This window comes from Astyanax mexicanus, chromosome 13 (assembly GCF_023375975.1).
Source record: "Astyanax mexicanus isolate ESR-SI-001 chromosome 13, AstMex3_surface, whole genome shotgun sequence".
Taxonomy (NCBI): domain Eukaryota; kingdom Metazoa; phylum Chordata; class Actinopteri; order Characiformes; family Acestrorhamphidae; genus Astyanax; species Astyanax mexicanus.
Genome location: NC_064420.1, coordinates 3,470,229 through 3,487,119, shown reverse-complemented (window position 1 = coordinate 3,487,119; position 16,891 = coordinate 3,470,229). Strand labels below are relative to the sequence as shown.

General features: G+C 35.6%; 1 protein-coding gene across 1 annotated transcript; it reads right to left on the bottom strand.

Annotated features, from left to right (window-relative positions):
- Positions 1-4,234: 4,234 nt before the first annotated feature.
- irx7 (iroquois homeobox 7) lies at positions 4,235-6,539 on the bottom strand. Its single transcript, XM_007241762.4, has 2 exons — positions 5,800-6,539; positions 4,235-5,322 (listed from the first exon to the last, which is right to left on the bottom strand). The coding sequence occupies exons 1-2, from the start codon at positions 5,950-5,952 to the stop codon at positions 4,528-4,530; spliced, it is 948 nt and encodes a 315-aa protein (XP_007241824.2). The 5' UTR covers positions 5,953-6,539; the 3' UTR covers positions 4,235-4,527.
- Between the last annotated feature and the right edge of the window lie 10,352 nt (positions 6,540-16,891).

Here is a 16,891-nt window from a genome sequence, read left to right as displayed (position 1 = left end):
AGAACAGGTTAGGTGGACGTGTTTTAGAAGGTGGCGTGACGTTTCAGGCCGCAGTCTGTTTCCTCTCTGAGTGATGTGTATTGTGCTTTGCTGTGCTGAGACAACTGACAAACAGCTGATGGTGTGAAGAGCTTGGTTTTAATGTGTATTGGGGGGGGGGGGTGAGGTGGGGGGGGGGGGGGTGGGAGGCGGGGTGAGTGAGGTGGGCAGTGGATGTCCTGTAGTTAGTTGTCCAGGAGAGGGAGCTGTTGCTGGGTTTTTGAATAAATCAGTGAAAATGAGTCAGTGAAAGCAGGTCTGTTAAATACTGACTGACCCCTCTGAACTGCCTGAGCTTCCTGAACTATTGCTGTAAATGGATTATTTAATTTAATATGATTGAGATGCTTTGATTGCTCCTCCCACATAACTCATAACTCATAAAAAAGGTAACACTTTTAAGCTAAGTTAAGAAGGTTATGTAGGTTTATTTCAGTAATTCAGTTCAAAATGTGAAATTCATATATTATATAGATTGATCATTATGGTTTACAGCCAATTAAAACCCCAAAAATCAGAGTCACAGAAAATTAGAATATTATATAAATGCCAATTCCTGCTGGAAAATGAAATCCGCATCTACATAAAAGTGTAATAGCTGTAAGATTTTGCGGGCCTATATACATATGTAACTATATTTGTTACATATACATATTAATACATCTATGGCACATCATTCACTTTTATAATCAATGTCTTAGCAGCTTGCACTTTGCTATCTATCTATCTATCTATCTATCTATCTATCTATCTATCTATCTATCTATCTGTCTGTCTGTCTGTCTGTCTGTCTGTCTAATAACTTAAAAAGTGCACAAGAAGCTTATTAAAAAAACTATCTATCTATCTATCTGTCTGTCTGTCTGTCTGTCTGTCTGTCGCCACCATCACTGTACTGATAATAACATAGGCTGCTACGGCAGGAGGCAGGGTATGCAGAGTCTATGTATATATTATCAGTACAGTGATGGCGGCACCCAGAGCTATAAAGAAGCACTATGGGATGTAAACAGAGGTTTTTAATAAGCTTCTTGTGCACTTTTTAAGTTATTAATGCCTCGATTTAAATGTCAGGGCTCTGCGGATTCTAGAAAGGAGGTGTGGAGGTACTTGGGATCCTGGATAACGGTGAAAAAAGTGATTTAAGCTGTAGGAGAACGGCGGTGGGCTATTTAACAAAGGTAAGTACATTTTACACCGGAGTTCTACTTTAATGAATGAGATTTTTAATACTACTGCAGTGTTTTTGTTTGCTACAGAGCACAATACACAGTAAGATGAACAGTGAAGCAGCTGTCCGGCTGAATTATTAGAGTGGCCACTTCACTGTGGGTAAATTGAGTTAAGCGTATGAACATATGTCGGGATCATCCGGGGCCCGATCACGACACGCTTACGACAGATTGCGCCCCAGAATTTCCCACCATTGTGCGACACCTCGGTGTGGCCCCCAAAAGGCCCCCGGCCCTCTGCCGGTCATGTTTAGACTGGGATTACACTTCATTTGGGCCACCTGTAAGCAGCGGCCGCAGAGGAGGATTACTGGTCCCAGTGTGTTTGTAGTGGATGAGCGCCGAGGGGGTCCGTGCATTTCAGATGCACTTTTTTAGCACCCAGGAGTTTTCTCATTATCCCTGGATTAACAGGCCACAGACCTTTGAATTTACATGGAGGGACCTGAATAACTAGCATGGGATGGGCCTCCATTCACTCCCCCCAGCAGCACACCCACCCCTCCTCGCCTTTACACCCCACCCTCCCTTACCCTGGTAAAGGGAGATAGAAAAACACAATTTTGTCCTCCTGGGGTTTAATCCTGTTGATGTGCATATGTGTGTGTGAGGACACTTTGTTTTCTTTTTTCTTTTTTACAACCATTACATTAATTTATCCAGTAATCAGACGGACTGAGAGAGTCAACCACACAAAAACGAGCAGCACATGCATATGCAAGCCTACTACTAAATACATACGTATAGTTATATATAGTATATATAGGGGATCTGTTTTTATTGTCCTTATACAGCTCAGGAAAAAAAAATAAGATGAAAATGATGAGTTTCTTTGATTTGACCAAATTGAAAAGCTCTGGAATATAATCAAGAGGAAGATGGATGATCACAAGCCATCAAACCACCAAACTGAACTGCTTGAATTTTTGCACCAGGCGTAAAGCAGCATAAAGTTATCCAAAAGCAGTGTGTAAGACTGGTGGAGGAGAACATGATGCCAAGATTCATAAAAACTGTGATTAAAAAACCACCAGGGTTTTTTTTTTTAGTAATTTCTTAAAACTTTACGAAAATGATTTGAGGTGTGAAAGCTCTGCTTCTTTTTTGTTATTTCAGCCATTTCTCATTTTCTGCAAATAAATGACAATAAATGAAAATATTGTCTAAATGACAATATTTTTATTTGGAATTTGGGAGAAATGTTGTCTGCAGTTTATAGAATAAAACAACAATGTTCATCAACTGAAGTGGTCTTTTATTTTTTTACAGAGATGTATATTTATGTTATATTCTTATATTTATTATATTATATCAACCAAAATAAAATAAATATTTTGGCATTTTAGCAATATTTTCTAGTCCAATATATTTCTTCTGTGGTTGTTTTATTGTTCTAATCAATACCTGTATCATATCATATCAAATGAAACAAAGACACATTTTGTAATATACATTTTAGTCCTATATATGTATTATGCAGTGATTTAATTTTTCATTATCAAAAGTAAGAAACACTTACACTTTTTTACTTGTTTTTCAAAAGATAAACTATTGCTTTTGCATAAATCATTCAGTCAGTTGCCAAATAGTAATAGTTCATATGTTTGTATGTTTTCATATACTTTATATTTTAGGTTTTTATGAAGATTTCTAGTTGGCACAACTGTTGGTGTTTTTTTCAGAACTTCAGAAAAGTTTGATTTGGGCCCCAAAACTCAAAAATCATCTGCTTTTTAAATGTTTTATTTATTTTTACAGTGAAGCTGCTTTTTAGGAGAAACTGGACACATGTCCCTACTGGTCTTTACTGGTCTGTCACATCGCCACCAGCTCCACGGATTTAGCCGAGATAATGGTGTTAATTATCACCCCGCCAGACAGAGCAGTTTGTGCTCTTTAATCCACGCCGGCCTGCATTGTTTTAACAGATCAGTGCGAGATATGCAAATCCCTTAATGGCAGGGGTTTCCCAGATAACACGACAGCTGAAATCCTCAAAGCAGCACACGGCACTTTAAAGGCACTTTGCTCAACGTTAAAAACCTATGAATTCTTCCTCAGGCACTCTTAAACCACTCTGTATTGTTCTGTATGGGTCTGAATTAGTATGATCCGATCTGTCCATCAGAAAACGTATATATATATATATATATATATATATATATATATATATATATATATATATATATATATATATATATATAGTCATAATAAAGGCTAATAAAGAGAAGAAATAAATAAAAAAAATCTGTGAATATGTTATATAACACAAAGAGAATTATCAGAATTATGTATGACTGAGCCTAAATTAGTATAATCTATTTAGTAAAAACTTTATATTCATAATAATAGCTATTAATTATTATTTTATTGTACCATAGAAAAACTAATACTGTTTAATCTTTCATAAATTACGTAAATTTTACGATCATGTCAGTTATATAAAATCTGTCCATCAGAAAATTGAAGAATTTAGAAGATTTAATAATCTGTAAATTTGTTCAAATTGTCAGGGTTGTGTATATCTAAGCCTAAATTTGTATTTAATATTAGTATCTATCCACCAGAAAACATTTTATATTTATAATAATAGCTATTCATAATAGTTTATTAAACCTTAGGAAAACTAATACTATTTAATTTTTCATAAATTACATAAATTGTATGATCATATCATTGCTATAAAATCTGACCATCAGAAACCTTTATATTGATAGTTCACAATAATAGCTAATAAATATATACTTAGTTTACTTTAGGAAAGAATATTGTTAAACATTTTTCTGAACATTAATTGCATAAATTGCCCAGTCATGTCGGTCATATAAAATAAAATTCATAAAAAAAGAATCTTACAAAGCCATATTCTTATATTTCTTGATGATTGATATTAAATCAAGACATAATACAGGCAGTATGACCCCTCTATTCCCTCACTTTTACCTCAGGATCACCAGCAGTCGTTTTGTTGTTTTATATTTTCAAGTGTTTTATTTTAGCAAAAATAATAATTCAACATAACTCATGTAAAAGCATTTATAATTTACACTGTGTACAACAAAATAGAATTTACAACTATTTACACTCAAATCCAACTTCTTTTCTTCAGGTTCTTTTTAAAAAACCAAGCAATTGGACGAAAGAGTCTCTGTAAACTTCATGACCAGCACAGTTTTGTATCCGTTCGTCAGCAGAACTGACGTCTCAAAGTGCAAAAATAAAAAACGATAGATCAATAGTCTTTCAGTCTTTCAGATCAGCAGTGCAGCCGACTCTGCTGGAGAAAGTCCTGTGCTGAGTAACCAGCAGGTAAGTAGCCACCTCTGGACGCCCAGTTTGCCCACCACTGGCCAAAGTCTGGCCCAGGGCTTGGGTACACTTTGACGTCACTGGGCTTCACCGCTGGTTCTGAAGTCGCTGTCTCAGCCAGAGACCAGATTTTGGGTTTCTGGACCTCAGCGCCGTCTTTACACTGCTGGCTTGGAGACACACACTCCTCCTTGCTCTTCTTCTTTTCCAAAACTGGGCTGGAAGTGTCCCTCTGGATCTGTTCCTGCTCTGGTTTGGAACTTCCTTCTACATCTCCAACACAGTCGACGCCCTCCACGTCCACAACCTGAGCCTCCACTTCCAATTGACTTTCCTCATCTTCAGAGCATGGCTCTTTCTGAGAGGAGGAACCCTCTTCCTCGCTCTCTCCCTCTTCCTCCTCCTCCTCTTCCTCGTCGCTCTTGCCCTTGCACGCCCAGCTGACTCTGTTCTCCTTCTTGAGTCTCCTTCTGGCGTTGGCGAACCAGGTGGACACCTGGGTCAGGCTCATTTTGGTGACGATGGCCAGCATGATCTTCTCGCCTTTGGTGGGATAGGGGTTCTTCAGGTGCTCGTTCAGCCAGGCCTTCAGGGCGCCGGTGCTCTCTCGGCTGGCCACTTTAGCAGCACGGCTGGGGTCGTGAGCGGCCACCGCGGGGCGGTACTGAGGGTAGTACGGGGCGGCTCGTGCCAGGAGAGCCTGGGGGTACGGAGACGCGGCCTTCAGGTCATAGGATCCGGCCTATAATGATTCAAAAAGAGGAAGATGGTTAGCATTGATGACACCATATCAAGCATTATAGCTTTAGCTGTGTCATTCTTTATTTGGATCCCTTTGGTCTCTTGTTGTTGATGCCCTATAGATGCTCAACTAACATTCAGGTGACATTAAACTAACATTAAACTGACTATCAATGAAATGCAACATTAACAGAACACATAAAACCATAATGTAACTGTAAATCTTTTTAACTTAAAACACAAAGTTACGGCTGGTTTTAATGGACATTTAAATGCAGTTGTTAAATGTAAGTTGAACAAAGTGATATTTAATTTTATGTTTTAATTATAGGTGTGTGTTTTTTTAAAGAGCAAAACTAAAAACTATTTTTTAAAGCAATAAAGGAAAGAAATACAACTTTCACATTTCTTAGCTTAAATGAAGCTATACTCAGTATAATAAACTTAAAATAACAGTAAATCAGCTGAGTAAACCCACCATGTGCGCCATGTGTCCGGGGTGCGGCAGCGGGATGAAGCTGTAGCCGCCCACAGAGGGGTAAGGTCCGGGCAGCAGCTGCTGGTAGCCCGCGGCCAGGGGCAAAGTCCTGTCCAGGAAGAAGCTCCCGAATCCAGTAGCTGATGCAGGCATGATCGCAAACTCGAGTGAAGCAGCTCCGGCCGAGCCCCGGCCTTTATAGGGGGAGCGGCGGCCGGTGGGCGTGGACAGACGCCTCTGATTGACAGGCGAGTCAAACGCTCCGTCTAAATCCCTTCAAAGCGAGCTGCTTTAGCGCGCGTGAAAGGCCGAGTAATAAGGCTGATGTGCAGATGAGGGAGGCGCTGCGAGTCTCTGAAGGAGGAGGATGATTATGATGATTAGTGAAGCTACAGATCTAAATCTCTGCTACAGATCTCAGCCTTTTCACTCCGGAGACTTTTAACTTTATATTGAAGCATGTGCATTCAATCCAGTGCATTAAGAGTGTATAGTTAACCTAAGTGTGGATTTATGTATTTAATTTCATTATTTTATGTGTTTTTATTTAATTTTATTGTTTTTATTTCATTTTTTTTATTTAATGTCATTGTGTGTGTGTATAGGCTATACTAAGTGGGATTATGCACCTTTCAGTTATATTTACTCATATGTAGTTACAGTTTTAAACCTGTGTATTATAAAACCTTATAAACTTTATAATACAAGACACACATACACACACGCGCGCGCGCAGATCAGCTGTATAATACTATAATATATATATATATATATATATATATATATATATATATATATATATATATATATATATATATATATATATATATTATATTAGAGCCCAATCCGACTGTGTTCTTTCAGCACTGAGCACGTGACCCATGCCTTGACTAATGACTTTTATACGGTATTATTATTTTACATTCGGTCGTGTAATTATTATTTTTAATTTTTATTATTTTTAAGATTTATTTCAAAATCCATTTCCAATATTGTTCCCGTATTTATTTGTTTTTTTATTATTATTATTATTTCTTTGTGAATTTATGTTCGTTCAAAAGTACGTTTATGTCTTAAAAATAATAAAATAAACAGCACAAAAATACGTCTATAAAATATGTTATTTAATTAATTAATATATTTTAAACGTTTTTTTATTTATGTTGATTCATTTCAAAATGCATTTCCAATATAAATATCTTTGTAAATATCTTTAAAAGTACGTATATTTCTTGAGAAAAAAAAATACTGTAATAATAAAATACGCTTTTTTTTTTTAAAGCTGTATAAAAGTCCTCCCTCAGCACAAACATGCCCAAACCCAAACGAGCAATAAGTATTATCTCACAGTATTCTTCACACATCAACAGGTCAGAATAAACTTTTTCCATTTTTTCCTCCACGCTGGGTGTGTTTCATGTGTGTGTGTGTGTGTGTGTGTGTAAACGGGACGATCATCATTACAAGCGATTAGCTGGATTTCATTAGCAGCACCGTGTCACTTTTACTGCAATCAGTGCAGCTGCAGGAATTAACACCTCCTCCACTCCTTCACACATAGAACACAGTTTCATCTGAAACCGCCATTTACACAGGAAAACACCTCATTTACCTCTTACACACACACTCAGACCACTGTTTAAACCTGTACTGCATTCATATTCTGTGAGGAAAACGTCAATATTTCATTCATATCCTTATTATAAAGTGCATAGCTATAATATGCTCTATAATATTGTTTTTTATTTAGAGAAAACCCAATAAAAACGTTTAAAAAAGCCTCTAAAATGATATAGTATTTATTTTTTATAAACGTTTAAAACTTTGCAATTATTATTACATTTAATATTATTATTATTAGCACCAGATATAGTAGTAACACTACTAGTAGTAGTAGTAACAGTAATAATGCAGCATTTGATTAAAAGTTTTTATAGTGCAAAAAATAGTGCAATAGTATTAAATAATAAAACAAACAAAAAAAAACTATGATAAAAAGCAATATTTGTCATTTTCTCAATTGTCATTTTTTTTGTCAATGTTCGCCTCCTCCATTATTTATTTTTTATTTTTATTAAGTAGAAATAAGTAGTAGATAATTAAGAACAACAACAATAATAAAAATAATAATACAAATACAATTAAGCATTTTTCACTTTAATTTTAAAATTATTAACATATTAGTAGAATTAGCTTAATTAATATAGTAAATCAATTATAATAAAATAAATATTTTAAAAAATAAATAAATATTAGTAGTACCACTATTAGCAATAGTAGTACTATAATAATAAACCAGTTATATTTTTTCAATGCTATATCTAATGCTATACTATTAATAGTATAAATATTAGTATTAATCAAATGCTGTAAATTATTAAAACATATTTCTATTAAAATGTCGAAATCTATTACAAATACAAATACACAAAAAAAATATTTTTAATTTAATTATTGTAAAAAAAAAAAAAAAAACAATCATGTATTTCCTTCTAATTTAATAAATGCACTTCAAAGCGACATACTTTACAGAACCTTAATCCATAATCCTAATCTGTTCAAAGTGCCCCGCTGCAATTGATACTGAACTCTATAGAGCCGCAGTGGAGGTGCCATCCATGTATCACAGTATGAAGTGATTAAAGCTGGTATCAAAGCACCGAGGAGGATCTTTGTGAGGGTCTGGTGCTGTTTGAGTTGCTGTAATGAAATGAGTCTGAGGGAGGCAGGTGGGGACTAATGGATATGATAATGCACCATAACACATGCTAATGGCCGCAGCAGAATTCCTCAGCATACATACGAATACCTCTGCTCCCCTGGCCTGAGGGACAACAGCACCGCAAACAGGCCACAAACACTGAGCTCCATTTACAATGGACCTATAGACCTTTACCTCTGCAGTCCCTGTAAAGTGACTTCACTGTAATTCACTATAAATCAGATCTGTGGAAAGTTTTAGAGTGTGCTTCTTATAATCAAATGCTTTGTAGAGAAGCAATAGTACATTTTATATAGAGAGAGATATTTTAAGTAGGGCTGCATGATATTAAAGTCAAACTGACATTACAAAAAATAAAAAATGAAGAGAAAAATCATAATCAAATAATGCAAAGAAAACAATTTCATATTCCTTAATTCTTAAAGTTTTAACGTTTTTTAATCACAGTTTTTTCATGCATCTTGGCATCATGTTCTCCTCCTCCACCAGTCTTACACACTGCTTTTGGATAACTTTATGCGGCTTTACTCCTGGTGCAAAAATTCAAGCAGTTCAGTTTGGTTTGATGGCTTGTGATCATCCATCTTCCTCTTGATTATATTCCAGAGGTTTTCAATTTGGTAAAATCAAAGAAATTCATCATTTTTATATGCAGCTGTATATGCATTGTTGTACCAAAAAATACCTGTTATTTCACCACATTTCACCTGAAGTCAATAACCCAACATGTTTTAATAGTCATAATAATAATAATGATACTAATAATAATAATGCCCTCAGTGTATCCAATATTAAAGTAAAATAAAATATATTATGTATATTTATATTATGTATATATGTATTATCATATATATCTATATGATGCTGATCTGTCTCTGATATATATATATATATATATATATATATATATATAATTAAAAATAAGCCGTTTTCTGAATGTTTTTAAGCATATTGCATATTCAACATTGTGCAAGACGCTTAATGACGCTGAAACAAATTTATTTATGAATTCATAGAATTCATTAATATGCTATTATTATTCAGTAATACATGTTTTGTCTTTAATTTTTATTTATAGGATTTTTATTTAGTAATTACTTACTTTCTACAATATCAGTGAATAGTGAATACTAGTGATGCAATAAAATAAAACATATTTAGACAGAATTTAACAGAGTTAAATATTTGACACTTTTATTTTATTTTTAATTATTGCATGAATTAAAAAGCCTAAAATATTATTGTCTTACTGTTTTAAAATTTTAAAACTTAAAAACTTTTTACGATTATTATTGAACTCTAAAGATTTTTAACATGCCACCCAATCACATTATAACCTAAAACAAATAAGTCGTTGTTCAGTATAAATAATTTTAAATGATTTTTCACTTTAAATATGTTTTTTGTCTTAATTATTTTTGTAATTAAGACTGAAATCTGAAATAACCCTGGATATCTGTGCATACTAGGTGCATTTCTAGTGTGCAGTGTGTTCATGTCTTGAAGGTAAAAGCAAAAAAAGTGAGTTTTAATGCAAAATCAGTGTGACAAGTGTGACACACTCTCTGTATGATGTTCTTAATACCCTTATAATAAAGCACTTAGCGTAAAGCTGGGTTTTAAAAAGCCCTGGAGTGTAAAGCTCAGAGAGATAAAGGTGAGAGAGGTGGAATTTTTGGGTAGGGCTGAAGTCCCTTAGGGCCACAAGAGCAAATTTACTCATTTATTTACAATGAGCTGAACAGAGAGCAGGAGCTCTGGGGCTTATGCTGCATCTCTACAGATAAACAGCTCTGGGCAACGGCCATTGTGTCCAACACACACACGTACACACACACATCACACACAGAGATACACACACACACACACACACCCCGTTTTCTTTCCTTCCTCCTTTCCCTGATTGCACACAATGCAGGTGTTCCACATGCTCTGGCAGGTCCAGTTAACACCGTTTGCTTATAGGATGTCCCTCGTTTGCAGAGAGAAAGAGCGGAAAAGGACACGCAGCATTCCACAGCGCTCTGTATTTATCAGAAACACAGCAGATAAAGATAAAGATAAAGAGATTCTGTATCTGCAGCTGATTATCTATCTTCATTAACTGTGCATCCACTCAGCTCTGAGTCTTTAACACACAATGTTCTACAGTTTTAACCCTTACCAGGCCTTACATGTCATTACACATTACTTCTACAGATCTGGAAAAGAAATTAAGAGAGCACTCTCTCTGATTTTGCTATTTACAGTTATATGTTTGAGTAAAATGAACATTGTTGTTTTATTCTATAAACTACAGACAACATTTCTTCCAAATTTCTAATTAAAATATTGTAATTTAGAGCATGTATCTAAAATGACTGAAGAAATGTCTGAAATAACAAAAAAATAGACAGTATAATAATGCAAAGAAAACAACAAGTTCATATTCATGAAGTTTTAAGAGTTCAGATATCGAATAAAAACTGTAGTTTTTAATGGTTAATCACAGTTTTTTCATGTTCTCCTCCACCAGTCTTACACACTGCTTTTGGATAACTTTATGCTGCTTTACTCCTGGTGCGAAAATTCAAGCAGTTAAGCTTGTTTTTTTATCGCTTGTGATCATCCAGCTTATTTTTAATTATATTCCAGATGTTTTATATTTAGTAAAATCAAGGAAAAACATCATCATTAAGTGGTCTCTTTTTTGCCATAACTATCTATATTTATATATATATATATATAACATGTGTATATAAAATCCATGTATTTTTCTGTGTTTTTCACTTTTGGATTAAATCTGGAATGCGTTTCTGTTCATGATGGACCAATAGAAATGCACCAAAGTTTATTTAAATTAAATTAATTTTTTTAAATACAGTCTTTCTGGGAAGTTGCCCTATTTGAGTTTATTTCTTTTTTTTTTTTTCTTTTTATTTAAAAGACAGCATTCTTATGAATAGTCAGTTATATTGTCAGTGTCAGAACAAAAAAAGAGAAGCCAAAACCCTCCTATTTTTTTATATAGTTTTATTTAATTAAGTAATTTTGAAGCATTTCTATTGGTCCATTCATCATAAAATCAAACCCAACAAAAGTTAAAACAGCATATTATCTATTGTATTATTTAATGTGTTATGTGATATCTCTTTCACTGGGCAATTTCTCTCACATTTAGTTATTTTTCCATTTTAATTAATTAATTTATTTTTTTTATATATTATTTTATGCAAATGTAAACATGCTAGAAAAAGATTCAATCTAAAAAAAAACTTTTTTTTATAAGTTACTAACCATTATTTTCACCAAAACAAAAAGAAAATGAGGCACAAAACATTTCAAGAACAATTCATGCCATAAAAATGTATCTATAAAAAAACAAGAAAAGCCAGAGATAAAGAGATACAACCCCTCAAGCATAACAAACACATTGAGCTAATTGCCATTTGATAAGATATGTAAATGCTTCAACCCCAAACAGTATTCCTGCAATATGTGGTTGTATTGGAAGGCCGGCGGGTCAAGCTGAGGGGCCAGGCCTCAGTATGTATGGCCTAATGAGCTGATAATGACAATGGCCAAAAGGTGTGACTTCATTTAGTGGCCCCTACATACCACTGAGCCAACAAAAGGCCCGAGCACGTCATTAGAATAGACTGTAGTCCGGCCTGAATCGGGGCCTGTTAACAAAAGCTTGAAGGGAATCAACAGAAAGCATTTAACACCTTCTCCATGTTAGTTGTTCTTTCGGAGTAAGTGCTCTTGTTTTTTCCTCTACAGCAGATTATGAGGGGAAGCTGATAGCAGCCTTTTAGCACTTTAGCTCAGAAAAGGAAATAACGGTAAATCCTGTGAAAAGGCCTTCCACTTCTTTAATGTAACACTGCAGAATACTATACAACCCTACTATACAACCCTGTATAAATATCATTAACAGGTCTCTCCAAACCATCACTGATCATCAGTAAATTGTACATTTCATTTAAAGTAAATCAAGGGATCAGAGTCTGGAGGAAGAGTGGAGAGACACACAGTCCAAACTGCTTGAGGTCTAGTGTGAAGTTTCCACCAATCAGTGATGGTTTGATATATTGGAGTGACATGTCTGTCATCTGCTGGTGTTGATCCACTGTGTTTTTTTTATTATCAAGTCTAAAGTCAGTGCAGTTTTGTTTTCCCACAAAATCTTACAGCACTTCGCATCTTACAGCTTCCCTCTGCTAATAACAACTTTTATGGAGATGTGGATTTCATTTTCCAGCAGGACTTGGCACACTGCCCACAGTACTGCCAAAAGTACCAATTGGTCTTATGTAATCATCTACTTTTCTGAGACACTGATATTTGGGTTTGTATTATATTATATATTATATATAGGAGTAGAAATAAAACCTGAAGCAATGTAAAGTCGAATTATGCTAAATTACTTCAAAAAAAAATTGGTCAATTTAGGTCAATATAATATAATTCAGGTAATGTAAGCAATAAAATCAAAAACAGAAAAACTGCCAAGAATGTCCAAAACAGACTGTAACTACATACTATATATATATATATATATTTATTTATTTAGTATTTTTTAATTACTAAACTAAATACAAAATAAAGATATGTCTATATGGACATTCATTTTCAGGAAGTGAAGCAATGTCAAGATTGCTAATGTCATTTATAGATATATAGATACTTTATTTATTTATTTATTTACTTTATCCCGAAGGAAATTTAGGAAATTTATTTTTAAGCATTTCTATTGGTCCATTCATCATGAAATCTCAACACAATATAAATCACAACTGCAAGTCAGATTATGCCAAATTATGTCAAAAAAGGACAATGAAAATGGCTATACAAGGTTATTGTGTAAAAATATATGTGGTATGATCATAAGGGCTGGATTATGATCTGAAATTTGTCAGAAAGCCACAAAATGTAGCAAAAATGTTTATAGAAATACCAGAATTGTGTTTAAAACGATATGTCTATTACTGTTAAACTGTTAATGTTATATTGTCATACATATTGATTTTGCATTACTGTCCAGCCCTACATAAATTAAATACTTGAACATATCTACAGTAAATATAAATATAGGAGAGCTCAACTTTGTAAAAATTGCGTAAAACTACTATGCAACTTCTCATTTTAGGGGGAAAAACTGTAAAAACAAACAAAAAAAAGTTTATATAGGCTATAAAGTCTTTATAGCACCACTATATAATAAACTAGCACCATAATGATGATGATGATGTCTCGTATGTGGGTAATTAGTAGCAAGAAAAATTCAGATGAAGAAACTAATCAAACTGATAAAAACACGAAAACCCCGCATACTGAAAAGCATTGTGTTGTGTTTGGGCCCCCCCGAGCCTCCGCTGGAAGCACTAATGAGATTTGCCAAGGGCCCCCAGCCCCAAATGGAGGGCTGTTAGCATAGCGTGAATGTTATCAAGCTGTCCCACCCCTTCGCTATCAACTCCCCCCCTCCGCCTCTGTCCCATCTTTTGTCGTTCCCCCTTATCAGCCCCACTCCATCACTCCTTCTAACAGAGAAGTGGCACTGCAAGCGACCGCCAATGGGAGGATGTCTTTGTTGGGGGGCCGAGTGGGTCCCGCCCCTCGCTCTCACTCCCGGGTGGGATTTGATTGACGGCCCCTGCGTGGGGTGAGTGACAGGTGGCGTTCGTTAGCCTGCGACAAAAACAGGGCCAGGCTCATGTGTGAAGTCCCTGGTGGTGTGCGTGCATGTGTGTGTGTGTGTGTGTGTGTGTACAGTATGTTCGTATGGGTGGGACTGTGCAGGGGGCTCCTGGAACACCTGAAGCATGGAAGCCCACCAGTGTGTGATTTATTGCAAGATAATGACTTCAGCAGGTTGGCTCAGGTGGTCAGGTGGTGTGTGACAAGGATAGGGCTGCAACGATTAGTCGATATAATCGGCAATGCCGATTATTTTAAATTTTTCGACTATAAATTTCATTGTCCACTAATCGTTCATTTTAAATAACATTTAGACATTTAAATGCCTTTTAAATCTCATGTTCAGCTATTTTCTATATTTTTTAGACAAGGAGAACATGACAGAAATAATTGTTGACTAATCGAATAATCGAAAAAAAAAAAAAAAGAATCGTCAGATTAGTCGACTACCAAAAGCAGCATAAGAACCTAGAACAACATATGGCACCATTTTCCAGGGACATCCATGCATTTTTTTTAACAAGCCAATGCAAAACCACATGCTGCACCCATTTTAATATGGATTAGAACAGGGAAGACTTTCAAATAGATTCTGGAACATTGCTGTGAGAATTTGATTGCATTCAGCATCAAAAAAACACGTCAATGCAATCAGGATGTTGGATGATCACCAACCTGCTTTATCATCCCAACAATAGTATAAAAATAAAAACATAAAACAACTCTAAAATTAACTTTTCTTGTGCAGAGGTAACTTTTGCTCCCTTTTTGCTCCTGTCGCAGTCCTGATGAGTGCCAGTTTCATCTTAACGTTTTTGATGGTCTTTGCGGTGACTGCACTTGAGTTCTTGAAATGTTTCGGGTTGACTGACCTTCATTTCTTTACTTAGTTGAGTAGTTTTTGCTTCTCGTAATCTGGATTAGAACATTACTCAAATATTCACTATTCACTGTATACCTGTAACTCTACCTCTTCACTACTTTACAACTGATGCTCTCAAACACTTTAGAAAGAGGTAGGAGATTTAAGTAATTATTAACTCTTGACGAGTTCAGCACAGCTGTTACCTGAAAATAAACTTAAATTCCAGGTGACTCTACTATATAAAACTGACTGAGAAAATCCAGCCGAGATGTGCAAAACTGTTTTATTTAAGCAAGAGGTGCCTATTTTGAAACATATATAATTGCATTCATATTAATAACCAACTCTACCTCTTCACAACTTTACAACTGATGCTCTCAAACTCTTTAGGAGAGAAAGAAACTGAGGGCAAGAAAGATGTGCAAAGCTGTCATCTAAGCAAGAGTTGCCTTTTTTGAAGAATCTAAAATATAAAACATATTCTAGTTTGTTTAACACCTTTTTTGTTCACTAAATGATTCTGTATGTTTTTTTTTCCCTCGTAGTTTGGATGACTTTATTATCATTAACCTACTGAGGTAGATTTAAGGTGTGTCCAAACCGTTGACTGGTGGTGTACTTGTGGTTTGTGTATGTTATATGACTAAAGACTAATGACTTGACGTAATGCAGTATAATAAACTATTATAATTGAACAGGATTTGTACCGGTGTACAAAAATTCAAAAGAAGCACTATTTTAGGGCATGTACCATGTAAAACTCCAGTAGATGTACGTTGTTAGATTTGGATTGCATAAATCATTGTATCATGGCAAAGTTAAGGCAAATAGAGCTTGTTACAAACTGCTTTTGTATTTATTTAAAATATTAATTTATAATAATATATATTTTTTTTGTTTTCATTTACACTTTTTTTATGCAATGACAGTGCGTCCAGGTTGTTTAATGCACGTAACCCCCTGTAAAACTAAAACGGATTAATTATAAATAATAAAAAACACAATAAATAATTAAATTGTGTAGGTCAGCGCAAGTGCTGCGCATGTACCTTTAAGAAACATGTATGGATAGGTAGAACAATTAGACAGAACACCGGTACACTCTTTTTTTTAAGACATACCAGGACATGCCAGTGTTTCCAATCAAAAAAGGGGAGGGAGAATGATCCCATTTAACCCATAAAGGCCAGTGCGCAGTGTCTGCTGCAGCGACACGGCGGAGCAGAGGGCGAGTGCTTGCGTTTGCGATTAGCAAATGTACTTTTATGCAGCTATTTTCTCTTTTCTGGCCAGGCCTCACAATCGGGAGTACCTGGGGTGCTTGTAAAGCATCTGTGACGTGACATCTACATTTCGGGCCATTTGTAAAACAAAGGCTACAAGGAAGCTGGAGGCCTTGGGCTTGCATGGTTTCGTCCCCCCCATTGGCCACCCCCGGCACAATAGCGCGGCCTGGGCTGCGGCAGGGGGGAGTCGGCCCTCAGATGGAAATGAGCAACCGAACCAACAATGTAGCGCCTAATCTCTTCAGAGGGCCAGGAATCAGTTACACAGCAGTGCGGACCGACTTAGCATTGAAAACACTGGCCCCCACCAAACACCATTCCTGTGAGTGTGTGTGCACACACACACACACACATACAAACACACACACACACACACACACACATACACACACAACCTCCCTCCCTCCCTCCCTCACGTGTAGCAGCATAGCAGCAGGATCCCCACTTACATATAGGCCTGATACAAGCAATCTAGATCAACCCCCTCCCTCACCCCTCACCTTCCCCATACCACACACACACATACACACATACATA

Bases quoted from the DNA above. Each gene is read 5' to 3' on its own strand.
- irx7 (XM_007241762.4), bottom strand. From the start codon at position 5,952: ATGCCTGCATCAGCTACTGGATTCGGGAGCTTCTTCCTGGACAGGACT. The intron at 5,323-5,799 runs GTGGGTTTACTC...GAATCATTATAG, and splicing joins CCGGACACATGGCGCACATG to GCCGGATCCTATGACCTGAA.